The following is a 12,409-nucleotide window of genomic DNA, read 5'->3' as shown; positions in this document are numbered from 1 at the left end:
AAACTAAATTTCACATCAAAAAACAGAGAAAATTGTTTGTATTTAAAAAATAAGAAAGCTGTAGAAATTTCTAAAATTTTCACGAATTTTTTCCAGTGAATTTCCAAAATTGAGATCAATTTTCTGGCTGCTTTCTAGAGAAAATTGACAAAAAAAAGAAAAAATTCAGAAATTTTTGAAGAAAAATCCTAACTTTTCTTTAAATAAAAAACCTAAAAATAAAATTCTGAAATTTCCGAAAAAAGGAAAAAATCTGATTTTTTAGAGATGAAATTTCTTGCAACTCTCTGAAGAAAATTAAACAATCCAAAAAAGCTCATCAAGAAACAAAGAAAAGTTGTCCCATCCCCACAAAAAGGCACGAAATCGATGTGAGATGGCCCCGAAAGCGGCGGCGGAAAGCCTCCGGGGAGTGTTCTCTGTGTTTCTCTCCGTCTCCGGCTCTCTCTCTGACTCATTCTCTCTCCACGAATACCATGTCAGAGACGCAGAGGGGGGTCACTATTGGTTTCTCTGACGCTCTCTCGTCTCTCGCTTACAATGTGTCCGCCGGAGAGGTTTCCGCCCGATTTATCGATTTACAAGCATCCATCGGGGATCGCTTGGAGCTCTGAATTTTTCGAATTTCCCGCATCTTTTTCCGATTGGATTTTTTTAGTTTAAAACCGCCCGCGGTCAACTGGTATTGCTGTGTTTATATTGAAAAAGAACACAATAATTTGTTTATTTCGCAACACACACCGGGTGGTGTGTCGGTATTTCAAACAATGATTCATCAAGAAAGGAAATAATCATAAGATGACAGTCTCCGTTTTTTCTGCTGATTTTTTGAGAAAAATCAGCAAAAAATTGAGATTCTCATTGCTTTTTTCTCGGAGATTTTGCACTAATATTCATCGAAATTCCGGATTTCGCGGATTTTTCATGAAAAATTTAGAAAATCCTTATGTACAGTAGTAGTGCTTCCGCCATTTTCTGCTATTTTTGGTGAATTTGTCCCGAAATTTGAGTTTTTAGCTGATTTTTCACGAAAATCTAGAAAATTCTAGAGGCTTCGATTTTTCCACCGATGCTCCATTACTCATACTCCGTTCTTTGTTGATTTTTTTTGAGAAAATCAGCAAAAAACTGAGATTTTCATTGCTTTTTCTAGGGGATTTTTTACTAGATTTTGTCGAAATTCGGGATTTCGCGGATTAAAAAAAATCGAGAAATTTCTGATTTTCAGTAGTACTTCCGCCATTCTTTGCTATTTTTGGCTGATTTTCACTAAAAATCAGCACAAAATCCTGTTTTTCCTTCTAATTTACAAAGATTTCTTGCTAGGCTTCGTCGAAATTCTGTTTTTTTTTCGCTAATGTATCACGAAAAATCGAAAAAATCTTCTTGCTGGCTTCTTGCTAATTTTTGCCGAAATTTGGATTTTTGATGAGATAAATCCAGAAATTCCTTGTTTTCAATAGAATTCTTATTATTTTCTGCCAAAAACTCAAACTTTTTTCCTCATTTTCTCTGGTTTTTGTAGATTTATCGAAAAAATCAAGAAATTCCCATGATTTTCTGCAATTCTCGTGAAAATTTTGGGATTTTTTGGCAGAAAATCATTTTTTTTTCTTCACTTTTCTCGACATTTTATAGATTTTTTAAAGCATATTTTTCGAGTTTTCAACTAATTTTCACCAAAAAAAAAGTCAATTCTCATTCATTTTTAACGTAATTTTCCACATTTTCACCTCAAATTTTCCCCCGAAAAATCGATATTTTCAGCTACCTCATGTCGGCCCACCAGGTACAACAGTGCCTGCAACGTGCCGGTGGAAAATACGCAGATTCTGCGAAAAAAGACATAATCGGAGCACTGAGCCAGTTCAAAGATCTCTCGCCGGGCACCGACACATTTATGTTTCCAGACGGAAAACGTCGTACCGCATTTCGGCTGAAAGGCACAATTCCAGTATATTATAAAGGCGCATGTTATAATATTCCGGTTACCGTATACCTATGGGATACACATCCATATTATGCACCAATTTGTTACGTCAATCCAACTTCAACGATGGTTATTAAGGTATTAGTCACTTATTATTATCAGTGGGAAAATTTGAAGAAAAAAATTTTTTGATAAAATTAAGGAATCGGAGCACGTTAACAAGGAAGGAAAAGTATTTCTACCGTACCTCAACGAGTGGAGATTTCCAGGATATGATCTCAGTGGACTTCTTCAGATGAGTACCTTGAAATAAAAAAATTTTAAAAAAGACTGAGAAAATCGATTTTCTAGCTAAAATTTGACCCGAAAAGCTGATTTTCAGCCAAATTTGGCAATTTTCAGCCAGTTTTGAGCTGAAAAATGTGATTTTTCATGCATTTTGAGCAAATTTCTCATTTTTGCTCGAATTTCGAACTAGAAATTACCTGAATTTCATATTCGGCTGAAAATTCAGCAAATTAACTTCAATTTTGGTCGGAAAAACAACAATTTGAGCCAAAAAGTACCGAAATTTCAATGAAAATCTCGGATTTTCTCTGTTTTAATTTGTATCACCAAAAAAATTGGATTTTCTTACCACTTTTTCCCGGAAAACGCCTAATTTCTCAAATTTTGGTTCAATTAAAACCCATTTATTATTGAAAACCGACAATTTAAGCCAAAAAGTGCAGAAATTTCAATAAAAATCACCAAAAATTGAATTTTCTTACGGTTTTTTTCAAATTTTGCCACAATTTTGGTATGAAAATCGACAAAAAGTATCGAAAATTCAAATTTTCATATTAAAAAAAATCTAATTTTCCGCCATTTTTCACGTGATGGCAATGGTATTCCAAGAGAAATGTCCAGTTTTTGCCCGATCTGCAGCCAACTCGGCAACCAACGCTTCAGCAACAAATCCATCGGCTGGCTCATCTGCATCTTCAACACCAACACCATATCCATCTTCACAGCCAACAATGCCAACTCCATATCCAACGGGCTCCGGAGCTGCTCCGTACCCGCCGAGCTCTACGCCGTACCCATCGGCAGGGGCTATGGGATATAAGTTAGTACTGAAAAGTTGAAAAAAAAAGAAAGTTAAGGGAAATTTTCACCCGAAAATTGAGAATTTTCACCTGAAAATGATCCACAAAAATGCAAAATCCCATAAAATGAAAAATTTAACGCCAAATTAAATCTGAAAATTTGAAAATTTTACAAAAGTTAACACAATATTCTTTGAAAATTACAGAAATTCAAAAAAAAAACACTAAATTTGAAGATTTTCTAACAAAAAAAAACTCCCTATTAAATTTGACAAATGCACTATTTTCCACAATTTTGCCTAGAAAACTTGAAAATTCTTTGAAATTTAGTTTAAAAAACCCCAAAAATTTATAAATTCCGGAAAAAAAACGCAAAAAAAGCGTTTTGTTTTCGAACATTTACACAAAATTTTTTATTTACTATTAACAATTTGAAACTTACCAAAAAATTGAAAAAAATCCCATTAAGAATGTAAAATTTTCCATATTTTGCGTTAAAAGTGATGTTTTCGATGTAAAATTTGTTAAAATTCTAAACATTTGCACCAAAAATGCCCAAAATTCATAAATTTTTCCCATTAAAAACGCCAATTTTCGCACAATTCCTAGAAAAATAAGGAAAAAAAACACAAAATTTACAGAATTTAGTACTGATTTTTTCCAAATTTTTGAAAAAAAAGACAAAAAACACTACTAAATTCCATAATTTTTTCGCTGAAAATATTTAAAATTCCAATAAATTCTTTTCTTCTTCCAGTCCCTACATGAATGTTCCCCAATCAACACCGTATCCAATGGGAGCTTCTGGAGCATCTCCATATCCATCGGCTTCATCAAATCCTGCTCCACCACCACCACGTCCACCACCTGTAACGGCTCAAACATCTGTGAGCAGCAGTAGTGGTGGCACCATTCAAGCCGACACAATTCGAGCATCAGTTATGTCGGCTGTTGAGGAGAAAATTCGAGCGAAACTCAGAGAGAGAATGGGTATGGGTTTACAGGAAAAAATTGGTGAAAATCTGGTTTTGGTGCATTTTTTTTGGCTCGAAAATTGCTCAGATTTGGTGATTTTGAGCATTTTTGGCTCGAAAATGATAAAAACTCTGATGATAATAAAATAAATCTTTTTTACTAAAAATTAGAAAAAATACATAAAAAGTCACAATTTCTCTCAAAACTCACGATTTTCGCTTGAAAAAACCCAAAAATTCTGAATTTTTCTCCTTTTAAACTGAAAAAGCCTCGAAAATTTCACAAAAAAAAAAGCTCGATTTTTCCTTAAAAACTTTGCGATTTTCAGTTTTTAGAGAAAATTATTGAAATTCTGATTTTGGAGCCATTTTTCGGCTCGAAAATTGCTCAGATTTGGTGATTTTGAGCATTTTTGGCTCTGAGTGCGTTGGAAAAAGGACAAAATCGGAAATTTCAGCATTTTTCACTTGAAAAATTGAATTCCAAGTTTTTTGCCCAAAAAAATTATGAAGAAATCACTTTTATTTCAAAAAAAAAACAGTTTTACCTCAAAAAAGTAATAATTAAATAAAAATGTAATAATAAAATAATTTTTTTCTTGAATTATTTAATTTTCACTAAAAACAGCGTCAGGATTTAGAAAAATCACTGAAAAATCTCAGACTTTGCCTGAAAAAAGCTGAAATTCACTAAAATAACTCGATTTTTGCTTTAAAAATGCGGAAATTCACAAAGAAAAAGTCTCTAAAAAGCTGAAATTCATTTAAAACCACATTGAAAAATTTTTTTGAAATGTATTTTTTCTCTATTTAATCCGAAAAAAACCTCTCAAAAATTCTCAATTTTCAGGCACAAATAGCGCAGAAATGGCATCAATCCGTACGACGAGCGACGAGCTTCGTGAAGGACAGCAAAAGCTGAAAAGAATGCTCGAAGAGCTCGAAACTCAACGGAGCAGCCTTCAGACCGCCTGTGAAATCTATACGGCAAAGAAAGCAGAGCTCGCGAAAGCTCTTTCAGACGCTGGAGGCACTGATGCTCCACCAATTGATGAGGCAATTGATGCCGCTTTTCCGTTGCACCGACAAATTGTGCTCAATTATGCGAAAGATTTGACATGTGATGACGTCATTTATTCACTTGGTATGGAACGAAAAGTTGGGAAAAATTGGAAAAATCTAGCTGGAATTGCTCAATCCTGAGGAAAATGTGCAAAAATTGTTTTCAAAAAATGCAGAAGTTGAAAATTAAGAAAAACTAGTGAAAATGTTTCAAAAAAATTAAATTAAAGTTGAGATTTTTCGAAGTTTCTGAGAGATTTGAAGCCAAATTAAAAGCGTTTTTCTGAAATTTTTCAACGATTTCGTCTATTAGCACTACTACAAATCATTCAAAAACCCCCGAAAAAAAACAGAAATTAGTTAAAATTGACTTTAAATTCTAGAAAATTCACAAAAACTACAAAAAATTGGAAGTTTCTGAACAATTTTCAGCCATTTTTACTCCAAAATTTTGTTGAAATCGTTCAAAAATCAGTTTCGGTTTTATTTTAGCAAAAGTGTTTTTTTTTTGCGGAAATTTGATAGAAAAATTATTGAAAATGACTGAAAATTGGAATTTCAGCAAATTTTCGGTGTAAAAATTTTTCCGAAATCCAGCAAAAAAAAAAACGAAAAAAAATTATGGTATTTATGAGAAATTTTTTTTTTGCCTAATCTTCAAAATTTCAGGTCAATCACTGAAAAAACGCCAAATAACACTTGCCGAATACCTCCGCCATGTTCGTGACGTGTCCCGAGAGCAATTTATCTACCGAGCAACAATGCAGAAATGTCGACGAACTGCTGGTCTTCCTATTTAAAATTTAAATAAAATTTGGATTGAAAATCGTGGAAATTTTTGAGAAAAAATTGCTAATTTTTTGACCAAAACTGGAAAATCGTGAAAAATTGTCCATAAAAATGCTAAAAATTCGATAAAATTCTCGATTTTTGGATGAAAAATACTTTTTTCAATAAAAAGTGGGAATTTCAGCGATTTTCTGACGAAAAACTTAAAATTATTGCTGAGAAATCGAGAAAAATGCATTTTTTTAAAACGATTTTAGCTAAAAATTCCATATTTCATTTATTTTCCTGATGAAAAATTGTTTAACATCAAAATTTCGGTGCTTTTCCGTGATTTTTCAAGTTTTTTACATGTTTTTCCGTTAAAAATTCACTTAAATCTTCTAATTTCAGCCGAAAATTGTAAATTTCAATAATTCCCGTTAAAAATGATGGAGCTTCTATTGAAAATTACCTCGAAAAAAGCTTTCTTTTTTTGACGATTTTCCAGCCGAAACATGTAAATTACGACGAATTTCAGTGACTTTTTTGTCAAAAAAATTACGGTTTTCACTCATTTTTCCATCTTCTCATTTCAAAATTTCTCCCATTGCCGCCATTTTTCTCTAATACTCCCTTTCTCTCCGTCTTGATGCCCGTTGTGATTTGGTTTGTTCTCTCTCTCTCTCTCTTTTTTTCCGTTTTATAGACACAATTTTCTAGATTTTTCCCCATTTAAAATATCCAATTTTGCACCCATTTCCCCATTTTTCCCGGGGGAAAAGCTCGCTTTTCTCTCGAAATTCGATGACTTTTTCAGGTTTTTTGTTCATTTATTTTTTGTACAAAAATTTTAATTTAAATGTGATTTTTCCCCCCATTTTTTTCTGATTTTTTCGCTCAAAATACCGTGATTTTTGGCGGTTTTTCAATATTTTTGATAGATTTTTTTTGTTGCTATTTTTAAGCCAATTTTTCCAGCTTTTTGTGCTTGTGCTCGCGGAGCTCCCCACAAATGCAAGCGATCAAATGTGTCGTCGTTGGTGACGGAGCCGTCGGTAAAACGTGTCTCCTGATATCCTACACCACAAACGCATTTCCCGGAGAATATATTCCGACGGTGAGTCATTTTTAAAGCAAAAATTGAGATAAAATTACGTTTTTTGGCTCAGAAAATAGGACATTTTGACACAAAATCGAAAAAAAAAAACAAAGAAATTTAGGCAAAAAATATTCAAAATTGTTGTATTTTGATCCAAAAATCATTGAAATAAATATTTTTTTAGGCCAAAAACTGGGAAAAATAGTGAAATTATCAATACTGAAAATCGTGAACATTTTGATTTATAAAACATTTAAATAAAAAATAATTTAAATTAAATTTTTTTTGCTAAAAATCGTTTTAAAAAGTACATTTTTTTAATCAAAAAAATAAGTGAAATTTCACTGAAAAGTATGAAAATTAAAACTTCCGTTTTTTACGGAAAATCTAGACAAAAAACTTTTCAAAATGCGATAAAAAAGTTTTCTGCAAAAATCGTTTTAAGAAACACATTTTTAGCGAAATTTTGCTGAAAAATATGAAAATTGTCAACTTGTTCCCATAAAAATCAATAAATTAATATTTTTTATACCAAAAGCTGGGAAAATGGTGAAATTTCATATAAAAATTGGTATTTTTATTTGAAAAAAAAATGTCGAAAATTTCAAAAAACTTCAGTTTTTTTAAACGGAAAATCTAGAAAATTTTGATTCAAAAAACTTTTAAAAATGCAATAAAATTGTAGGCTTTTTGCAACAAAAAAATTGAAAATTTTGAAAAGCGCACAATTTCCCGCAAAAAATATGAAAGGTGTCTTCTTTTTCCCAAAAAAATGCTTTTTTCCCATAAATTCAAATTTTTTCCAGGTATTCGACAACTACTCAGCAAATGTGATGGTCGACGGTCGGCCGATAAATCTCGGGCTCTGGGATACAGCTGGACAGGAAGATTACGATCGGTACGGGCAGCGGGAAAACTGAAAATGCTCGAAAAAACTCAGGATTATGGGTTTTTTCAATAAAAAATTGCTCAGGATTATGTGATATTTTCCTCAATCAAAATGTGGAAAATATCACATTTTAGAAAATTTCATCCAATTTTTCATAAAATGACAGTGATTTTGAAGCTATTTTGTGGTGAAAAACTCGAAAAACATGGAATTTTTCGCACTTTGCACTAAAAATTACCCCAATTATCAATTTTTCAACACCAAAAAAATTTGCAGACTCCGACCACTGTCATATCCACAAACAGACGTGTTTCTCGTATGCTTTGCCCTGAACAATCCGGCGAGTTTTGAGAATGTTCGTGCGAAATGGTATCCAGAAGTGTCACATCATTGCCCGAATACGCCGATTATTTTGGTTGGAACGAAAGCTGATCTGCGTGAGGATCGAGATACTGTTGAACGGTAGATTTTTGGAGAATTTGAGAGAAAAATTGAGGAATAAAGTGAAAAATTTGTAGAAAATGATGAAAAATTGCCAAAAAATTCGAAAAAGCGCATAAAAATTCAGAAAATCACTTAAAAATTGAAGGAATACCGCCAAAACATTAGAAAAATCATTAGAAACGGCAAAAAAATGAGAAATAAGGAAAAAACGCATCAATTTCAGGAAAAAAAATTGCAAAAATTGTATGAAAAGTTGCGTAAAATAGCACAACATTCACATAAAATTTTGGAAAAAAATTTGCAAGATTTTGAGAAATTTGCTCAAAATGTTGAAAAAAAAATTAAAATTAAGATAAATCGCTAAAGAAATGTAAAAAGTTGCACTAAATTCGCATAAATTGTGGACAAAAGTTTGAAATTTTGAAAAAAAGCACATTAAACAAAATTGGCTTAAAATCGAGAAAACTTGCAAAAATTCCGAAAAAAAAAATTTTTTTTGCAGGCTCCGCGAACGCCGGCTCCAACCAGTGAGCCAAACCCAGGGCTACGTGATGGCAAAGGAAATCAAGGCTGTCAAGTATCTGGAGTGCTCGGCGCTCACGCAACGTGGTCTGAAACAAGTTTTCGATGAGGCGATCCGAGCCGTGCTCACGCCGCCACAAAGAGCCAAAAAGAGCAAGTGTACGGTGCTCTAAGATGGGGAAATTGGAGCAAACAATCGCAGAAACTACAACAATTTTAACTATATATATACATATATCATCTGGATTTTTTTTGTTTTATCGATGAATTTTGCTGTGAAATTACCGGTTTTTAGGGAGTAAAAATTGGCAAAAACTGAGCATTTTTAGGCAAAAAACTCGCCGATTTCCGTTCAAAGAAATGCTCCAAATCGGCTGAAAATTACTATTTTTTTTAACCGAAAATCGGCCAAATTTCCACTGAAAAAGCTCAATTTCAGCCGAAAATTTCTCGATTTTTTTCCAGAAAATTGTCCAAAATCTGGGCGTTTCCACTCTCTAAATCTGAATTTCCAGCACACTTTTTCTCATTTTCCCCCTCTATTTTTATCTCTAAAAATTTGTTTTGTATCAACGATTTTTCATCTTAAACTCGCTGTGATACTTTTCTTACTTATCCACCCCAATTTTCAGCATATTTTGTGCTCATTTTTGAGCCGAAAAATGCTCAATTTGTCCATTCATAATTTTGTGCTTTTCCCCTTTTCCCACCTGAAATAGGTCTTTTTTCATCTGAAAAATTGAATAACTTTTCCCCAAAAACCACAAGTGCTTTTTCCTCTCTAATTTTTATCGGTTTATTTTTTTTATTTGAAATTTCTTCGAAATTTTTGTGAAATTTCTTCGAAAAATCTGAAAATGTTTGGAAATCTCTACGATTTTTTCTAAAAAATGTTCAAACTTTTTGGAATTTGTTTGAAAAATTATTTGGAATTTTTCTGAAACTTTTTTTCAAAAACTTTCGATTTTTTTTTGTAATTTTTAGGACACAACGAACCCTCTCTCCACAACCAAAAATCCTCTTTTTTCTATTGTGAATTTGAACAACAAACTCGGCTCTTTTTCCCTTTTTTCTTACTTTAATTGTTAATTTCTCTTCTTTTTGTCCAACTTTTATTATGCTATTTTAATATGATGATATGATATTTTACCACACTTTTTTTCTATGATGGAATTTTAAATTTGAACATTTTTTGATGGAAAAATTGGAAAAAAAAACAATTCGAAAAGTTGCAGAGATTACAGATTTTTCTGAAACTTTCGATCAAAAATTTCAGATTCTGAGTTTTTTTACATTTGTTAATCGGACACAGAAATGAATGAAAAAAATCCTAAAAAATTTCCGAACTTTTGTTTTCTCGGTGGCCTAGAAAACCTAGATTTCTAGGAGTTTTCTAGTCCCCGGGCATTGGCCACCCAGCAAGCACGTGTGTGTGTTCATTGATCGTTAATGTGTGGGTTGACGCTGAAACTCTTGATCCCCAAAATCACTTTGATAAATCTTTTCAAACTGATTTTTTCCGATGAATCTCCAATCCATTTTCTGCTTCCCAAATACGGAACTTGAATAGTCAACGGAGTTATAAGAGTACTCACTAAGGTAGCGATTACCACAAAAGAGCACCCACAAGAACCATGTAACAACTGGATAGTGCTAAATATGATTGGGAACTGAAAACTGGTTCAAAAAATAAAATTGAATTACATCGAACTAAATACCGATTCAAATATTAGCGCAGTGACTGCCTGCCAGAAAATGTACTTTTGCAGAATATAATAATGACCAGAGGTTACGTAAGCATTTTTTCTAACGCTTCTCATGATCGGAATATAAAATAGTGTTGAAAACAGTTGTAAGACATACGGAATAATGATGGTTGCCTAAAATAGTCAATTATGTAATATCGGATTGACGGGACAGTCAGAATTTTCAAAGAAAAGTTTATGCGGAAATTCAAATTTTCAGATATAAATTTTTTGTGGAAGATACCAATTTCTTGTGATACTATTTTTGTTGGAAATGCAACTTTTCTGATAGAAAGCTTGACAAGAAATTTAAAAAATTTTACTGAAAAATCTTTGGCGCGAAATTTAAATTTTCTACAAAAAATTTTACTCTGAATGAAAATATAACAATTTTTGGCGGGAAATCCAAATATTCTGAATTAATCTACAGCGGGAAATTCAAAAGTTCTAATCAAATTTGGCGGAAAAGGTAAAAAAAGGTTTTGAAAGTTTTTTTCTTGGAAATTTTAGATTTTATGAGAAAATAATTTGGCGGGAAATTAAATTTATCTGATGATTCTGAATAGTTTTCAGGTGTCAAAGTTCCATTAAACGTACACTGGAAAATGTGTCAAACTTTGCCTCAGCCGCTGTGCTTCCATTTGATAGAACCCATAGTATCGCTTCTGTTATTAAAAATATGATATATAAATACCAAACGTCCTTGAAAAAGTGTTTCTGGATAATTGAAACTTGCTTCTCCAGTTTTGGGAAATAGAAAACCAGAAATTGTTGGAATGCCAGGAAAAACGTGGTAAGATAAAATGCCTTTGTAAGATGATACATGGTAAAACACAATGCATAAAAGATCACAACGATTAGAAAGCGAATTATTACACTGGAAATCAGAAAATTCTTTAAAAAATGGTTTTTTTAAAACTGAAACAGTACATTTCGTGAATTACATGTAGCAACGTATGGAGAATAATCGAGAAAACAAACAGGAAATACGCTAGCTGCACCATTTCGTAAAAATGTTGAACTGTTGGGAAGAGCAGCATCTACCAAAAAATTTTCCACTAATTTTCAGAAAATCACTTATGGGGTTATTCAAGTAATGTAGCAAAATGTATTTAGATACATGTTTTTATATACTTGAATACAGTTGTGACGTAATTTTTCTACACTTTTTAATTTTCCGACATTACTTGAATAACCCCATTACCTTCTTGTCCCGGTCTCTATTGATTTCATAGAGATACTTGTAGAATGGAAATATAATTAAGTTAATTAATAAAAAAGCATATGATATAAGGTCAAATTCAGCTCCTATGCTTTCGAAATATATGTTATCGGAGTTATTTGAAATTTTGGTGTCGTTCATTGATTTCTACTCGGGTTTTGAAAAAAAAAGTGAGTAGAAATGGGGTGCGATAATTCACCTGCACTTGAGAAACTATGAGAAAATAATAATAATAAAATTGGCAGCTGTTTAAAGGTGGAGTACCGAAATTTGGAAAATATTTTCAAACAAGTACAAACCCCTGATTTCGAAAAAAAATTCTCTGATTTTATATTTGAGCTTGAAATCACTTTGCGTCCCCATGAGTTTTTTCAAATGCGCGCCAAAAAATTATCATTGGAGTGCGCTTGCTTAGCTCCCGGAAATCGAGATGAAGCAAGCGTGCTCCAATGTGAATTTCTTTGAGCACACATTTGAAAAGGTCATGGGTGCACAAATGAAACTCGATCTTTAGCTGAAATTTAAAATCAGGGAAATTTTTTTGAATTTTTTCACATAAATATTCGAAATCAGGGGCAAACTTGGAGGCCAATTAACAATTTAGAAAAAAAAGTTTCAAAAAACTCAGAAATTTAAATTTTCGAAAATTATTCTCAGAAAAAAGTT

The 12,409-nt window shown here is 32.3% G+C and overlaps 3 protein-coding genes and 2 non-coding genes across 6 annotated transcripts; 3 read left to right on the top strand and 2 right to left on the bottom strand.

Moving 5' to 3' along the window:
* The first annotated feature begins 1,760 nt into the window (after window positions 1-1,760).
* On the top strand, window positions 1,761-6,697 carry tsg-101 (Tumor susceptibility gene 101 protein). Its single transcript, NM_067963.6, has 6 exons — window positions 1,761-2,068; window positions 2,133-2,225; window positions 2,806-3,038; window positions 3,776-4,008; window positions 4,843-5,136; window positions 5,724-6,697. Exons 1-6 carry the CDS (start codon window positions 1,775-1,777, stop codon window positions 5,852-5,854), a joined length of 1,278 nt encoding a protein of 425 aa, NP_500364.2. The 5' UTR covers window positions 1,761-1,774; the 3' UTR covers window positions 5,855-6,697.
* C09G12.19 lies at window positions 2,361-2,567 on the top strand. The gene has a single exon (NR_053047.1). It is a non-coding gene; the product is annotated as an Unclassified non-coding RNA C09G12.19 (non-coding RNA).
* Window positions 6,698-6,800: 103 nt separating the features above from the next.
* ced-10 (Ras-related protein ced-10) lies at window positions 6,801-10,000 on the top strand (the record flags this gene model as incomplete). 2 transcript variants are annotated; one of them, NM_067962.7, is made up of 4 exons in its annotated part: window positions 6,801-6,939; window positions 7,728-7,819; window positions 8,087-8,272; window positions 8,757-10,000. In NM_067962.7, exons 1-4 carry the CDS (start codon window positions 6,835-6,837, stop codon window positions 8,947-8,949), a joined length of 576 nt encoding a protein of 191 aa, NP_500363.1. In that variant the 5' UTR covers window positions 6,801-6,834. The 2 variants fall into 2 exon arrangements, with proteins under 2 accessions (NP_500363.1, NP_500362.3); NM_067961.6 differs by lacking the exon at window positions 8,087-8,272 and having other exon boundaries at window positions 8,757-8,949.
* On the bottom strand, window positions 7,220-7,369 carry C09G12.18. The gene has a single exon (NR_053046.1). It is a non-coding gene; the product is annotated as an Unclassified non-coding RNA C09G12.18 (non-coding RNA).
* A 212-nt stretch (window positions 10,001-10,212) lies between the features above and the next one.
* srz-83 (Serpentine Receptor, class Z) lies at window positions 10,213-11,884 on the bottom strand (the record flags this gene model as incomplete). Its single annotated transcript, NM_001026143.1, has 5 exons — window positions 10,213-10,446; window positions 10,495-10,656; window positions 11,119-11,398; window positions 11,452-11,561; window positions 11,726-11,884. The coding sequence occupies 5 exons, from the start codon at window positions 11,882-11,884 to the stop codon at window positions 10,213-10,215; spliced, it is 945 nt and encodes a 314-aa protein (NP_001021314.1).
* Between the last annotated feature and the right edge of the window lie 525 nt (window positions 11,885-12,409).

This window comes from Caenorhabditis elegans, chromosome IV, assembly GCF_000002985.6.
Source record: "Caenorhabditis elegans chromosome IV".
Taxonomy (NCBI): domain Eukaryota; kingdom Metazoa; phylum Nematoda; class Chromadorea; order Rhabditida; family Rhabditidae; genus Caenorhabditis; species Caenorhabditis elegans.
Note: the sequence above shows the minus strand (reverse complement) of the source record. Positions and strands in the feature narration are given on the sequence as shown.